This window comes from Pelobates fuscus, chromosome 3 (genome assembly GCF_036172605.1).
Source record: "Pelobates fuscus isolate aPelFus1 chromosome 3, aPelFus1.pri, whole genome shotgun sequence".
Classification (NCBI taxonomy): domain Eukaryota; kingdom Metazoa; phylum Chordata; class Amphibia; order Anura; family Pelobatidae; genus Pelobates; species Pelobates fuscus.
In genome coordinates this window covers 134,281,934-134,296,681 of record NC_086319.1, presented here as the reverse complement: position 1 = coordinate 134,296,681, position 14,748 = coordinate 134,281,934, and the positions used below count along the sequence as shown (strand labels likewise).

At 40.3% G+C, this 14,748-nt stretch overlaps 1 protein-coding gene across 1 annotated transcript; it reads right to left on the bottom strand.

Moving 5' to 3' along the window:
• Window positions 1-297: 297 nt before the first annotated feature.
• Window positions 298-13,890, bottom strand: C3H5orf15 (chromosome 3 C5orf15 homolog). The gene is made up of 3 exons (XM_063447486.1): window positions 13,720-13,890; window positions 3,486-4,093; window positions 298-1,493 (listed from the first exon to the last, which is right to left on the bottom strand). Exons 1-3 carry the CDS (start codon window positions 13,814-13,816, stop codon window positions 1,362-1,364), a joined length of 837 nt encoding a protein of 278 aa, XP_063303556.1. The 5' UTR covers window positions 13,817-13,890; the 3' UTR covers window positions 298-1,361.
• Between the last annotated feature and the right edge of the window lie 858 nt (window positions 13,891-14,748).

Here is a 14,748-nt window from a genome sequence, read left to right as displayed (position 1 = left end):
TTGCAGACTAACAGCAACAAGTGTGGTCATTCTGAACCAAAAGTGTACAACATGGGATGTGATTCAAAATGTATTTTGCTGGTTTTGTTCTTGATGTTATCCTTCATTAGTATTTAAAAGTTAAAATAAATGTAATAAAATTAATTGCCAACACACCATGCTAAAATCTTTCAATTGTTTAATTTAAACAGTCTTTTCAAAAGCCAGAGTTCCAATACATAGAAGACCACTTTCTTGTTGGATGAATTAGAAAGTAGTAATCTATTCAGCAAATGCACACATTAAAGGGACACTGTAGGCACGTCAGCTAATTTAAGTGAATAGCTGGTAATATTATATATGCTATAATAAATGAAGTGCTAGTTACGTTTTCGTACATGTAACTATTTGGGCTGCAACTAAGGCACAAGGAGAAAAATGTTTTTGTTTTTGATATATCAATACTGACACATCCTGACTCAAATACTTTAGTTAGAAGAGGAGTACAACTGAGCAGTGGATTTTGTCACTGAAGTTTTTAACGTGCTTTTCCAAACATATGGAGCATCCCTGCAAAGTAAGCACCAACTGGACTCAAGTTTTTTTAAAAAAAACAAGATTATTTAGAAGTTGACTTCATTGAATAAAAGCATTAAAATAATTAAAACTTTAAAGGGTCACAGCTCACTGTGGAGGTTTTAGTGCTGTTAATCTATGGGCACAGATTGACAAAAACTTTTTTTCCTAGCAATTACACCTTATTGGAAGGAAACTTCTGTATTGTAAGTGCAAAGACACCCAAGCAAGAATGTGCTGATTGACTTCAAAGTGGGTAGTCTAGCCAGTTTGACGAAAAAACAGGGCTATTCCTGGCACCCACACAATGACTCTGCTTGCTAACTACCTTAGTGCTATTATTGCTTTTAAATACAGATGGATTCACATTGAGATAGGACTTAAAGACTCATACCATAAACACTACAATAACCAGTATAATAATAAAAAATTCCCACTTCTGACGGGAATAAAGCTTATTTAGCGGTTATGGTAATAGTAGCTTGAGAGTCCATTTAATGCATTGGGTAAGTTTATAAGCTACATTTTGTGCAAACATATAGTATACAATATAAATCCTGGAAAAACCGATAGACAAAGAGCATTATTAACAATAAAACATTTACATGTACTGCTTAAATTAAAAGTGATCAACTGCTAGATGAAAAAAAAAAAAAAAAAAAATAAGAAAACGGATTGTCGTAAACTACAACAGAAAACAAAGAACAGTTAATAAAATGTGCAATTTAAAGTTATGCTATATAGTCTGATGAATAATACAGCTCCTTCCCACCCCCAACAAAATATAAATACGGCAGATGTTACACTCAAAAAACATAATCCTTGGTCATTTTGAGTGAAGGCATGGCTTCATTTACATTCTGATCCAGGCGACGATAACCAGCATTTTTGGAGCATAGACCATCACGCCACCTTTTTTTCTGAATAAGGAGGAAGATCTACAAGAAAAGAAATAGACATATGTATATATTTATAAGAGCAAGCCAAGATAGATATTACTCCCCATTTCAATGAAAGATACAGATTAAAAAAAAAAAAAAAAAAATACAGCTTCCTGCAAGGCTATGATAGCAGCTCACACGTCAGCTAATCCTAGACTTTCTATTGTCTTAAGAACGCTACATCATAAAATGAGAATGCAACTGTTGCACAGTGACTGCAGTCAACTTACAGATAGATGCATTCATGCCTTTATGAACAGAGCTGCAGAAGTGGAGTTGTGCATACTTGTTAAACTGGTAGAGAGAAAGCATTAAAGGGAATCACCAGTACCAGGAAAACGATCCGTTTTCCTGGCACTGGAGGGTCCCTCTCCCTCCCACCCCCCAATCCCCAGTTACTGAAGGGGTGAAAACAGCCACTAGAGGTGGAGTTAACCCTGCAAGGTAATTATTGCAGTTTATAAAAAACTGCAATAATTACACTTGCAGGGTTAAGAGTAGTGGGAGTTGGCACCCAGATCACTCCAATGGGCAGAAGTGGTCTGGGTGCCTGGAGTGTCCCTTTAATTGGCACTAAACACCATAATCACTTCAGCTTGCTGTCACTAATAAGCCAATAAAAGTTAATAAGAAGATGAACTTCCACTTCAGCAATATCTGAAGAGGAGCCAGACCGTCTTTGCCATGACAAGCATCAATTCATTCGAAAAGGATTTTACATTGGGGCAGTGTTATGGAACTCTTGGCACAATAACCACTATAGCGGAGTGTAGTGGTTTCTGGGTATACAATGCCCCTTAAGCCTTCCTTTAGTGAAATGTAAGTTATGTGGTTGACTGCAGAATATTATTTATTATACTTCTATATACTTAAAGTAAACCACAGTGAGAAAAAAAATAGCGATATTTGAAGGGACACTATAGTCACCAGAACAACTACAGGGTAATGTAGTTGTTCTCGTGAGTATAGTTAGTACAAGATGTAAACACTGTCTTTTCAGACAAAAGCAGTGTTTAGATTACAGCCTAGGGACACCTCCAGTTGCCACTCATTGGATGGTTGCTAGAAGTGTTTCCTGGAGCAGTGCTGCACAGTGAGAAGCACTGACATTCAGTGTCTTCACCCTCTGCATGGAGGCACTGAACTTTCCTAATAGAGATGCATTCATTCAATGCATCTCTATGAGGAGATACTGATTGGCCAGGGTGGCATTTGGCTCTACCCCTGGCCTGCCTTCTTGGTTGAGATCATCAGAATTGACAATCTTAAGATGATAACTTCTGAAGATTTCAGCCAAGGAAGCAAATCAGGGGCAGAACCAGCACCAGCAGACTGGAATAAAGGTAAGATTTTAATATATCTAGGGGGCATGTTCAAATCTTTATAGTGTTTGCATAAAATACACGTTCTGCAGAATGCTGCACCATAAGCCTGCCTCTTTAGCCACACCCACACACTCCATAAAAATATTTTTTGTCAAAGGAATGCACACGAAAATTAAAAGGAGGGGACACCCAGGGAGGCTTATAGTAAATATATCACTACCTGTTTGTAATTTCTCTGTCTGCAGCCAGCAGTTGTGAATAAAAAACTGCTCACTCAGTGCAATTGTATCAATATTAATTCAAGTAAGTTAAACTTTTAAAGAGTCATGAAACTGACATAACCAATGTAGGTCTTTATAGCAATTGTGATGTGTAGAGTGTAATAATATTGTTTCCAATTTAAATACAGTCTGCTTAGGAACTGTTTGATATAATTTAGAGCTCTTCTTGGCACCCAGAGACCACCCCTTCATTGGGTTAATTACTAATGAACAATTAATACTCCCACATTATCAATGTAAATTTTATCCAGTCTGGACAGCACTGATTAACTGAGCGTGCTGAGCTAATTAACAGTCTATTTGTTCCTAAAATGCCTCTTTGACAAATTTTACAGAATAATGAAGAAAAATAATGAAATACATTCCCACACAAATCTACATACCTTTCTTTTGTTGTGGTATGTAATGTAGATTATAGCAATCAAAAAGCCGATTACAACTAAATGTATGAAAAAGTGACTGTCACCATCCACATCAGATTCAGTTTCCTCTTTCACATTATTTGTGCCATATGCAGTATCTTCATAATTACGGTCTTCATCTTCAACATTTGATAAGACAACATCAAGGTTAGCATCCTTTTCATTGTTATCATCACCATACTCATCATTATCACCATTGTAATCCTCAAAGTCTGTCTCCTTGGAAAATGGTAGGTCTGCAACCACAGTGCTTTTGTCACTAGTAAGTTGGTTAGTGTCAGTGGTAAGCTTTTCAGATGTGTCAGAAATAGTTGTAGACATTACCTTGACCAGTTTAGATAAGTCAGAAGGCAAGGAAGTAGAATTAACTGTAACATTTTTCAGTTCGGATGTTGTTGCAGACGTATCATCATTAACACTAGAATTGTTTAAAGATTTGTAAGAAACTGTATCATTTGCAAGAGTATTGTTTGTTCCAACACTTGAGTTTAAAGCCTGGGAAGTGGTGACATCAAGGTTCAAAGTTGTCTTACGAACTGTATTTGAAAAAACAGGAGGTGTAGTAGAACCTACGATTACAAAAAAGGGTTGTTAAATATTTATTTTAAGAATTTAAAAAGCAAAGAACAGTGCAGAGAATTGAGGAAATACATGCAATTGGAGCAGCGTTTGCTTCAGACAACCTGACAACCAAAAAATGGGCGTGTGGACACTAGGGATTGACCGATATTGATTTTTTAGAGCCGATACCGATAACCTGTAAACCTTCAGGCCGATAGCCGATAACTTACCGATATTCTGTACATTTACCATTTAAAAAAAAAAATTAACTATTTCTTCACAAAGCTACTATTAACTGAAAATGTTTACTATTTACTTTTTTTGCAATTTTTTTTTTTTTTAAATTAAGGTAAATGCACAAACTATATATGCTGTAGCAGATTACGTTTGGCTGTCCATAATGGTCCTTGTTGCAACATTATTCCCTATGGTTTTGTTACTTGTATGCAATATATTTCCAAAGCATTTGTCTGGTTGTTCGGTAGAAACGTACTAGATACAAAGTGGAATACCTCAGTAAGACATACGAACAAACTACCGAACAACCAGACCACTCCGGAGAGAAGTGTGGCTCCAATTTACCTCCCCATCGTTCTTCACACTAGCCTAATTGAAAAGTATGCGAATGTACTGTGTATTCCCTGGGTGGGCGCAATTCGACATATGAACACGTGGCGGCGGCCATCTTGCAATACGAACGCCTAGCTGTGTTTGGTCGTCGAGTGTCTGGAACCCAAATCGGACACTCGACCACGCGAACACCGCAGAGACCTCCATACCTCCACCCGGTCGTGAAGAAACACACAAACAATGGGCTTTATACGAATCCAGGCAAAGTCTATTCTGCCAAGTATTTTCGTGTCTTTTACCCCGCGAACAGAGACCGACCGCAAGGCAAGAATACATGGAACGGTTTTCGGCTATTGCCTCGTGTGCGGTCGGTCAAACAAAAACTTCCAGGGAATTCCGGAACCCCTGAACCAATCTGGGTGATATTTAAGTATGTAGCTCACCCAGATCAGGGCTATCAGGGGATGTATCATTCAGGGGTGTATGTCATGTCTTTGGGGAACATCTGGAAAATGGGGATAATTGTGTGTTAAAACTGTTCTGTTAATTGTATTATCTCTCAGGCTGAGGGGAGGAGATGTGTGGGTTGTAACCAGTATGTGGTTGGCTAATGTACATTTTTCTGTGGGTGTCTCCTTTGCATGGGAGAGATGCATAAAAGCAGGGTATGTGGAATTAACCCCTTAAGGACACATGACATGTGTGACATGTCATGATTCCCTTTTATTCCAGAAGTTTGGTCCTTAAGGGGTTAAACATCAGTTTATACTGTGTGTCGTCCAGTTATTGGGAAACGTGAGGGGATATTCTTGGATTGTTTTATTTGCTGCTTATGCTGTGCTTGCTGTGTTAACTACTTGTTCCTGAGCTATTCTTGGATTATCAGCGGAGAAAGTATATGTGGAACTAGCGCTCCGCTACACATGCCAGTCAGAATGTGTTATGTTTTCAAGAATATAGGTGTCTGTAATGGATGCAGTGAGAGTATTTGAGTGAATGCAGTGTATGTGTGTTTGTTTAGTGGGTGTGTAGTGGATATATAATGAATGCATAGTGTGTGTTTGCGTAGTGAGTGTATAGTGAATGCAGTGAGTGTGTATATCATGAATGCAGAGTGTGTGTTTGTATAGTGTGTGTATATGAATGTAGTGTGCTTAAAGTGAATGCAATGTGTGTAGTGTGCGTAAAGTGAATGCAGTATGTGTAGTGTGCGTATAGTAAATGCTGTGTTTCTGTAGTGTGTATATAATGAATACAGAGTGTGTGTGATTGTGTAGTGTGCATAAAGTGAATGCAGTGTGTGTAAAGTGAATGTAGTGTTTGTGTAGTGTGTTTATAATGAATGCAGAGTGTATGCGTGTGCGTTTGTGTAGTGTGTGTATATAATGAATGCAGAGTGTGTGTTTGTGTAGTGTGTGTACATAATGAATGCAGAGTGGTATATAATGTAGAGTGTGTGTAGTGTGTATATAATACAGAGTGTGTGTGTTTGTGTAGTATGTGTATATAATGCAGAGTGTGCGTGTTTGTGTAGTATGTGTATATAATGCAGAGAGTGCATCTTTTTGTAGGTATGTAGTGTGTGTAAAATGGGGGAGGGGCATTTTTATTTTTTTTAACGATTTAATTGTTTTTAGCCCCTCCTCCCTGCTTGTTACCTGGCCAGGGAGGGGGGATATAGCATTCCCTGGTGGTCTGGTGACCAAGCTGGAGAATGCTTTCCTATGGACTGACTGAATGCGTGCGCGGCTCTTGCCGCGCATGCATCCGATGAACGTCCAAAGGAGGAGGAGAGTCCCCAGCGCCGAGGGAGCCCGGCGCTGGAGAAAGGTAAGTGATTTAACCCCTTCCTCCCCATTCAGTCAGACGGGTGGGACCCATAGACCCTATAGAGCCAGGAAAACAAGTTTGTTTTCCTGGCACTAGAGTGGTCCTTTAACTAGCATAAACTCTCAATTTTATCATACGTGTAGATTTCTGCATCAATTTTGATATTTCACCAAACTTGGGCATAATTCTGGAAAAGCAGGTCATTTGGATTTTGACAGAGCTCCTCTAGAGCAGGGGTCCTCAAACTCTGGACCCCAGATGTTGCTGAACTACAACTCCCATGATTCTCTGGCTATTTATGTAATTCAAAGAATCATGGGAGTTGTAGTTCAGCAACATCTGGGGGGCCGGAGTTTGAGGACCCATGCTCTAGAGCAGGCCTGTCGAACCTGTGGCCCCCCAGATGTTTCTGAACTACAACTCCCATAATTCTTTCAATTAAACAGATAGCCAGGGAATCATGGGAGTTGTAGTTCAGCAACATCTGGGGGGGCCGCATGTTGGACTGCCCGGCTCTAGAGCCATAGACGTGGACAGAATTATAAATATAGTACTATTAACACTTCACTGAGCAATTACTAGTCTGATGAAAGCTGGTAACTTTGTCTCTCTTTTTTTGCAGTGTTTGCTTTATTTATCAGAAAGGATGATGCTTAAACCACTGAATTGCTAAAATCTTATGGCAGTTTACAAAAATACTGAGGGTTTTTCACCAAGATGTTCATTTACTAAACTTGGAATTTAAGCAAATATAAATCTTAATTGCAAAATATATGGTTTAAAATAACACTCCAAGCTCAAAAAACACTACACCATACAGTAGTGGTTATGGTGCCAAGAGTGCCCTAGTGCTCTCCCAGAGAAATTTAAAAGAAGAGTTAAAATTTACCTGGGTCTTGGTGTATGCGCAGCCCTACTTCTGGATTGCAAAAATCTGGTTAGCTTCATTAGCAAAGCACAGAAGCCACTCTCATTGGATAACTCTCACCCTATGAGTGTGGTGCTCTATAAGACATGCTTAGCTCACTGAAGACATCCACCTTTCCTGATGTGCATGGGCGTCTGGAGGATCCAGGTAACTTATGACATCACTCTACAACAGTATGACAAATTACTCTGAGAGAACCAGAGGACTAGTGGCACCATAACCACTACAGTGGGCTCTAATGGGTTATAGTGATTGGTGTGTTCATTTAAAAAATGACCAAGCTGGAGAATGTTTCAAAAACTACTATTCTAAAACTGTATCTGTTTTGCAATTCAGATTTTATTTGCTCAAATAAGTAATTCAGTGAACAATCCTGTTAAAGTTTGGGAAATCAAAATGTCACATTTTAGGCCAAAATGGCAGAACTGAAAAAGAAGCGGACTTTTTTAAATTCAGCAATTAGGGTTAAAAATTTGAAATTCACTTTCAAGTCCTGACAATTCACTATTTAGTTAATAATTATGAGGAGACTGTCACACATTTAGGAGTTCATTTTTTTTTTTTAATTAAAGGGACACTCCAGGCACCCAGACCACTTCTGCCCATTGGAGTGGTCTGGGTGCCAACTCCCACTACTCTTAACCCTGCAAGTGTAATTATTGCAGTTTTTTATAAACTGCAATAATTACCTTGCAGGGTTAACTCCAGTAGACAGCCAGTAGAGGTCACTTCCTCCTTCATAGCACAGGTTTTCTGTGCTAGAGCGTCGCTGGACGTCCTCACGCTGTGTGAGGACCTCCAGCGTCGCTCATTTCCCCATAGGAAAGCATTGAAATTATTTTTCAATGCTTCCCTATGGGGAAACATAATGCGCGGCATTGGCGCGCTTGCGCATTAGGTCTCCTCGGCCGGTGGGCGGGATCAGTCTCGCCCACCGGCCGACGCAATGAAGAGGAGGAGCGATGCGGAGGAGGAGACAGCGGCGAGGGACATCGCCGCTGCCTCAGGTAAGTGACTAAAGGGGTTTTCACCCCTTCAGTACCTGGGGATTGGGGGGTGGGAGGGAGAGGGACCCTCCAGTGCCAGGAAAACGGATCATTTTCCTGGCACTGGAGATTCCCTTTAAGTATTATATTCTTAAACATGAATGTGATATCAGAAAAAAAGACATCAGACAGAGGTATATCTTACATTCTTGGCCCCACCTGACCAAAGTGAGTGAGTGTTATCTCACAAAAGTGAGTACACCTCTCATATTTTTGTAAATATTTTATTATCTATTGACAACACTGAAGAAATTGCACTGCTACAATGTAAAGTAGTAAGTGCACAGCCTGTAGACAAGTGTAAATTTGCTGTCCCCTAAAAATAACTCAACACACAGCCATTAATGTCTAAACCGTTGGCAACAAAAGTAAGTACACCCCTAAGTGGAAATGTCCAAATTTGGCCCAATTAGCCATTTTCCCTCCCCGGTGTCATGTGACTCGTTAGTGTCTCAGGTGTGTGAAATTTGGTGTTATCGCTCTCATACTGGTCACTGGAAGTTCAACATGGCACCTCATGGCAAAGAACTCTGAGAATCTGAAAAAAAAAAAAAAAGAATTGTTGCTCTACATAAAGATTGCCTAGGTCAGGCATAGGCAACCTTCGGCACTGCAGATGTTTTGGACTACACCTCCCATGATGCTTTGCCAGGTGTAAGTGCATTATTGGGGATGCAGTCCACAACATCTGTAGTGCCGAAGGTAGCCAACCCCTGGCCTAGGCTATAAGAAGATTGCCAAGAATCTGAAACTAAGCTGCAGCACTGTGGGCAAGACCATACAGCAGTTTCACAGGACAGGTTCCATTCAAAATAGCCAGCTGCCAGCATTTCTGCAGAGATTGAAGGTGTGTGTGGGGGGGGGGGGAAGTCAGCCTTTCAGTGCTCAGACCATATGCCGCACACTGCATCAAATTAGTCTGCATGGCTGTCATCCCCGAAGGATCCTCTTCTAAAAATGATGCACAAGAAAGCCCGTAAACAGCCAAAGAACAAGCAAACTAAGGACATGGATTACTGGAACCATGTCCTGTGGTCTGATGACAAAAAAAATTAAATTGATTATTGGGACCATAAAGTATGGCAACATTGAAGGGACTGAAGGGTCCCGAGCGCGTAGCCCGTTTTCACAAGAGTCTGCTCTCTAGACACATCTGACCAGGACCTGCCAAGGATGTACAGTTTCACATCAACTAAGAAGGAACAGTCTTGATTATTGGGACCATAAAGCATGGTCAAATTTGAATTCTTCATGATACTATAGAGTTTAAACATTTACTGAATATTAGTGAGTCAGCTCTTGTAAGAATCTTTTTTTACATGAAATTATATTGGTTGCTATAGGATTTATTCGATCTACATTCATTTTTTCACGTCTTTTGTATATACTTAAATACCTATGAAATTGATTTATTATCAATAATTAAAAATAACACTATATTCTACTCTACTTTTTTGAGTGCAGTATCATTTATTGTCTGTGGTCTGATGAGACCAAGATAAACTTATTTGGTTCAGATGGTGTCAAGCGTGTGTGGCAGCAACCAGGTGAGGAGTACAAAGACAAGTGTGTCTTGCCTACAGTCAAGCAAGGTGGTGGAAGTGTCTGAGCCTGCATGAGTGCTGCCGGCACTGGGGAGCTACAGTTCATTGAGGGAACCATGAATGCCAACATGTACTGTAACATACTGAAGCAGAGCAGGATCCCCTCCCTTCGGAGACTGGGCCGCAGGGCATTATTTCAAAATGACAACGACCTCAAACACACCTCCTAGATGACCACTGCCTTGCTAAAGAAGCTGAAGGTAAAGGTGATGGACTGGCAAAGCATGTCTCCAGACCTAAACCTTATTGAGCATCAGTGGGGCATCCTCAAACGGAAGGTGGGGGAGCGCAAGGTCTCTAACATCCTCCAGCTCTGTTATGTCGTCATGGAGAAGTGGAAGAGGACTCCAGTGGCAACCTGTTAAGCTCTGGTAAACTCCAGGTCCATGAGAGTTAAGGCAGTGCTGAAAAATAATGGTGGCCACACCAAATATTGACACTTTGGGCACAATTTGGGACATTTCCACTTAGGAATGTACTCATTTATGTTGCCAACGGTTTAGACATTAATGGGTGCGTGTTGAGTAATTTTGAGTGGACAGCAAATTTACACTGTTATACAGGCTGTACACTTACTACTTTACATTGTAGCACAGTGTAATTTCTTCATGAAAAGATATAATAAAATATTTACAAAAATGAGAGGGGTGTACTCACTTTTGTGAGATACTGTATATAATAATTATTTGTACCATAATATCCTATTATTGATTTATTAATAATTTACCATTTACCCCAGTTTGTTTGTTGCATCAATATTTTACTTGTTCCATTTAGATTGTTTATTTTATTATAAATGTTAAATCTTTCAATAAAAACTATTTGAAAACTAATATATATATATATATATAGATAGATATTTAAAAAAAAATATTTTTCCAGCAGCAAAAGTTACTGCAGTCCTTTCTTTATAAAAACTTTGATCCTCATGGTCCTGGGCCCAACACAAAAAGTGGACCTACAGTGCTTCTCTTAGATAATCTCTGAATCCAAAGCAATGCCTTCTGCTTCAAACAAGTGTTTAAAGGAACACTCCCAATGAACATAAGCAAGCAGAATGACTAGCCCCCCTCCTCACCACAGCTAGTAAATCAGGAGGACTGGAAATTCCTAAGCAAGAACTTCCGTTCGCTCTCCTGAACTAATACCAGGGCTTTGCTGATCTCCTTGATCGCTCTCAGCCAATGAGCTACACTGGTTAGGAACTTCCAACTCTCGTGTCAGGTAGGGAGCAGCTACCAGAGAACAACAGGTAAAAAGGTGAACCGTTGAAAAACAGCTTGGACACTCTTGGAACCTGGCTCAGCAGTTTGTAAATGATACTCATTCCTTACATACCGTATATACTCGAGTATAAGCCGAGTTTTTCAGCACATTTTTTGTGCTGAAAAACCCCAACTCGGCTTATACTCGAGTCAATGTCTGTATTATGGCAATTTACATTGCCATAATACAGACAGGGGGCTGTGGGGGCTGCAGAGCGTTTACTTACCTCTCCTGCAGCTCCTGTCAGCTTACAGTGTAAGTCTCGCGGCCGCACTATGACCCTGCGGCTCTCGCAAGACTTACACTGTGAGCTGACAGAGGAGCTGCACAGACCGGCGCGTAGGAGGAGGGAGCTGACAGGAGCTGTAGGAGAGGTAAGTAAACTCTCTGCCAGCCCCCCTCCCTCCCACTGAATTGCCAATGCCACTGGACCACCAGGGAAGGAGAGCCCCCCTCCCTGCCATGTATCAAGCAGGGAGGGGGGGACGAAAAAAAATAAAATATAAATAATAATAAAAAAATAATAAGAATTAAATAAAATAACAATAAAAAATAATAATTAAAATAATTAAAAAATAATAATAAAATTGCCCACCCCCCACCAAGGCTCTGCAACACACACACACGCTGCACTCATACACACACACTGCATTCATTAATTATATACACACACTGTAAATAAATATTCAATTAATATAATTTTTTTAGGGTCTAATTTTATTTAGAAATTTACCAGTAGCTGCTGCATTTCCCACCCTAGTCTTATACTCGAGTCAATACGTTTTCCCAGTTTTTTGGGGTAAAATTAGGGGCCTCGGCTTATACTCGGGTCGGCTTATACTCAAGTATATACGGTATTTCAATTCTTTATTTAATCTACTACACTATGAGATTATTACTTTTGTAGGTCTGTGCCCTATTAGAAGAGTAAATCATTGTGTCCCAGTAACCATTTTTTTTTTTATATTTGAATTTTTCTCACTGGAACGGTTTTGTTGAGTGACTGGGCACGGTGTGACACATAGCACCACCATATTTTCCATAGAGCCAATAACACTTGTTTTGACTACCAGGAGGGTGCAAGTTAAAACTTTTATAAAAATGCAGATTTCTCTTGAAACTGTTACTTTCATAAAATAATCTAACAGGGACCTACAGTAACGGGACTGGAATGTGTTGTTAAAACTACTCAGGATATTTCCAAATGGAAGTGGTAATTCTCAAACTTGTGCTAAAAAAGTGTATTATAAAGGGTATTATATAAGGGGTACTCCATCTGGTTTTACCCTATAATTATTATTGCTCCTAATGTCATAAACTGCCAATAATAGCCCACCCCCCTTTTCTTAAACTGATTAAAATGTATTTAAATCTTACCTTTAATCCAGCGTTTGGCCAAATTCTCCCAGATCTTCACATTCCATTCCCTTTTTCTCGTCATGCACGGTATTTTTTTAATTCTTTGGTCCAATCAAATGCTTCTCATAGAGAAGCAAGGTTTGACCTTGTGCGCATGTATAGTGATCATCATTAAAGCAACAATCAGCTTCTTCTGATAGACAAGTGAATCCAAGGTTTCCCTATCAGAAGCAGTGAATGCTACATCAGCTCATCTCGCCACTAAAACCAACCCAGCTTACAATTCCGTACACACCCTCAAAGCAGCAATCTGAACCAAGGAGGGAGGGAGTATGCGGTGGACAAATGGAGGTGGCCAAAATAAATATTTGAAGATCGGGCAGGAGACCAAACAAAAGCCAAATAAAATGAAACATCTTCCACTTGCAGACGTACACACAGCAGTCTGCGAGTGAAGGTGATTACGTTCACACAAGAGTTACTTGTTTCGTAAGTCACGTATGACAGGGGTGCAACTAGGTTCAGACACAAAAGTGCAGATTTCTCTGTACTGGCAATGTTTCAGGATAAAATGTTGAACATGCAGATTGCTTGCACCATTACCACTTCTAAAAGCAAAAGTGATCATGGAAGTTGGAATAACCCATTAAGTTGGAATGACCAGTGGAGAATTCAAATTAACAAGCAGCAATTTAAGTGTAAACTACATGAAATTAGTGTTTTTTTTATCAAAACTTCCAGGTAAAACAAAGAGAAAGTGACATTATTCTACACAGAACTATTCCCATAAAACTCAGCCAAACGTTGACACACTTTGGATTTTTTTACATTACCACCAACCATTTATAATCCAGGTATTCTCTTGTTTACTATATTTCCCCATAAGTAAAGCACTCAACAATGGTCAAAGCTTAGCCATAAGATCTGACACACAGCTATCATAATATCAGTGTGACAGCCTCACCCACAGCCATTGTTATTGTTTAAAGGGAAGATAACAGATCAGGGGAGCCAGTCGGTGTTCTGCTTACCAGGGGTATCAGTTTTCTGACCCGATACAGAGGACAAGAGCAGCAGCGAGAGTAACCAGGAGTCCAGGGTCCTCAGCGACGTTCTAGAAGCGGCCATGCTAACAGGGGAAGGGACGTGGCTGAATGTAGGCGACCAGGATGTAAAACGTCACCACTTGGAATCTCAAGCCTTTCACTTGACTGGCAGGCGGCGAGTCCGCTCCTATTTATCACCTCGGACCCTCCTCCTGGCTGCAATAAACCAATTGAAGGTCACGGTTTTGGCACATCCCTTCACCATGTAGACATACAGGGACTGCAAGCTTTCAGGGTTATTTCTCTAAACTGCGATCAGACAGGGTGGTTCACTAAGCTCCGAATTGTGTTTAATTAAGATATGAATTGAGAAAGGCAGGCTAGAATAGCTGATCTGGAACAGTTCTACACCACAGATATAGTCACAGAAATCGGAGTAAATAAGCATCGGCATAGCAAAACTGAGTGACGAGTAGCCGGTGTAGAAAGACAACTTCCCCAACTCAGCAATAGTCAATGCTGGGCTATTTTAGCTTTAGTTTTGTCATTTGGGTTTTAGATTGACTCAGTTTGGAATTTAGTGACTAACCATGTCTGAGCTGAATCAGGCCTCCCAACTGTCCTGCTTTTAACCCCTTAAGGACACATGACATGTGATGATTCCCTTTTATTCCAGAAGTTTGGTCCTTAAGGGGTTAAAGGAAAGGTTTAGGGGATACTGTAGTGCAAGGAATACAAAGCTGATATACTGGCACCAGGGCCGGCCTTAGGTGATCAGACGCCCTGTGCGAGCCCAACATATGGCGCCCCTCTTCAGCAAAACCCCTGCCCCTTCTACAATAGCCCTGTTCCGCCTACTACAAAACCCCCGCCTCCCTTTCTACAAAAACCCTGCCCTCCTTTTTACAAAACACCTGCCCCGTCTATAAAACCCCTGCTCTCCCTTTAATACAACCCCTGCCCACCCTTCTACAAAGTTTTTTCTCCCCTTTAACAAAACACATGCCATCATTA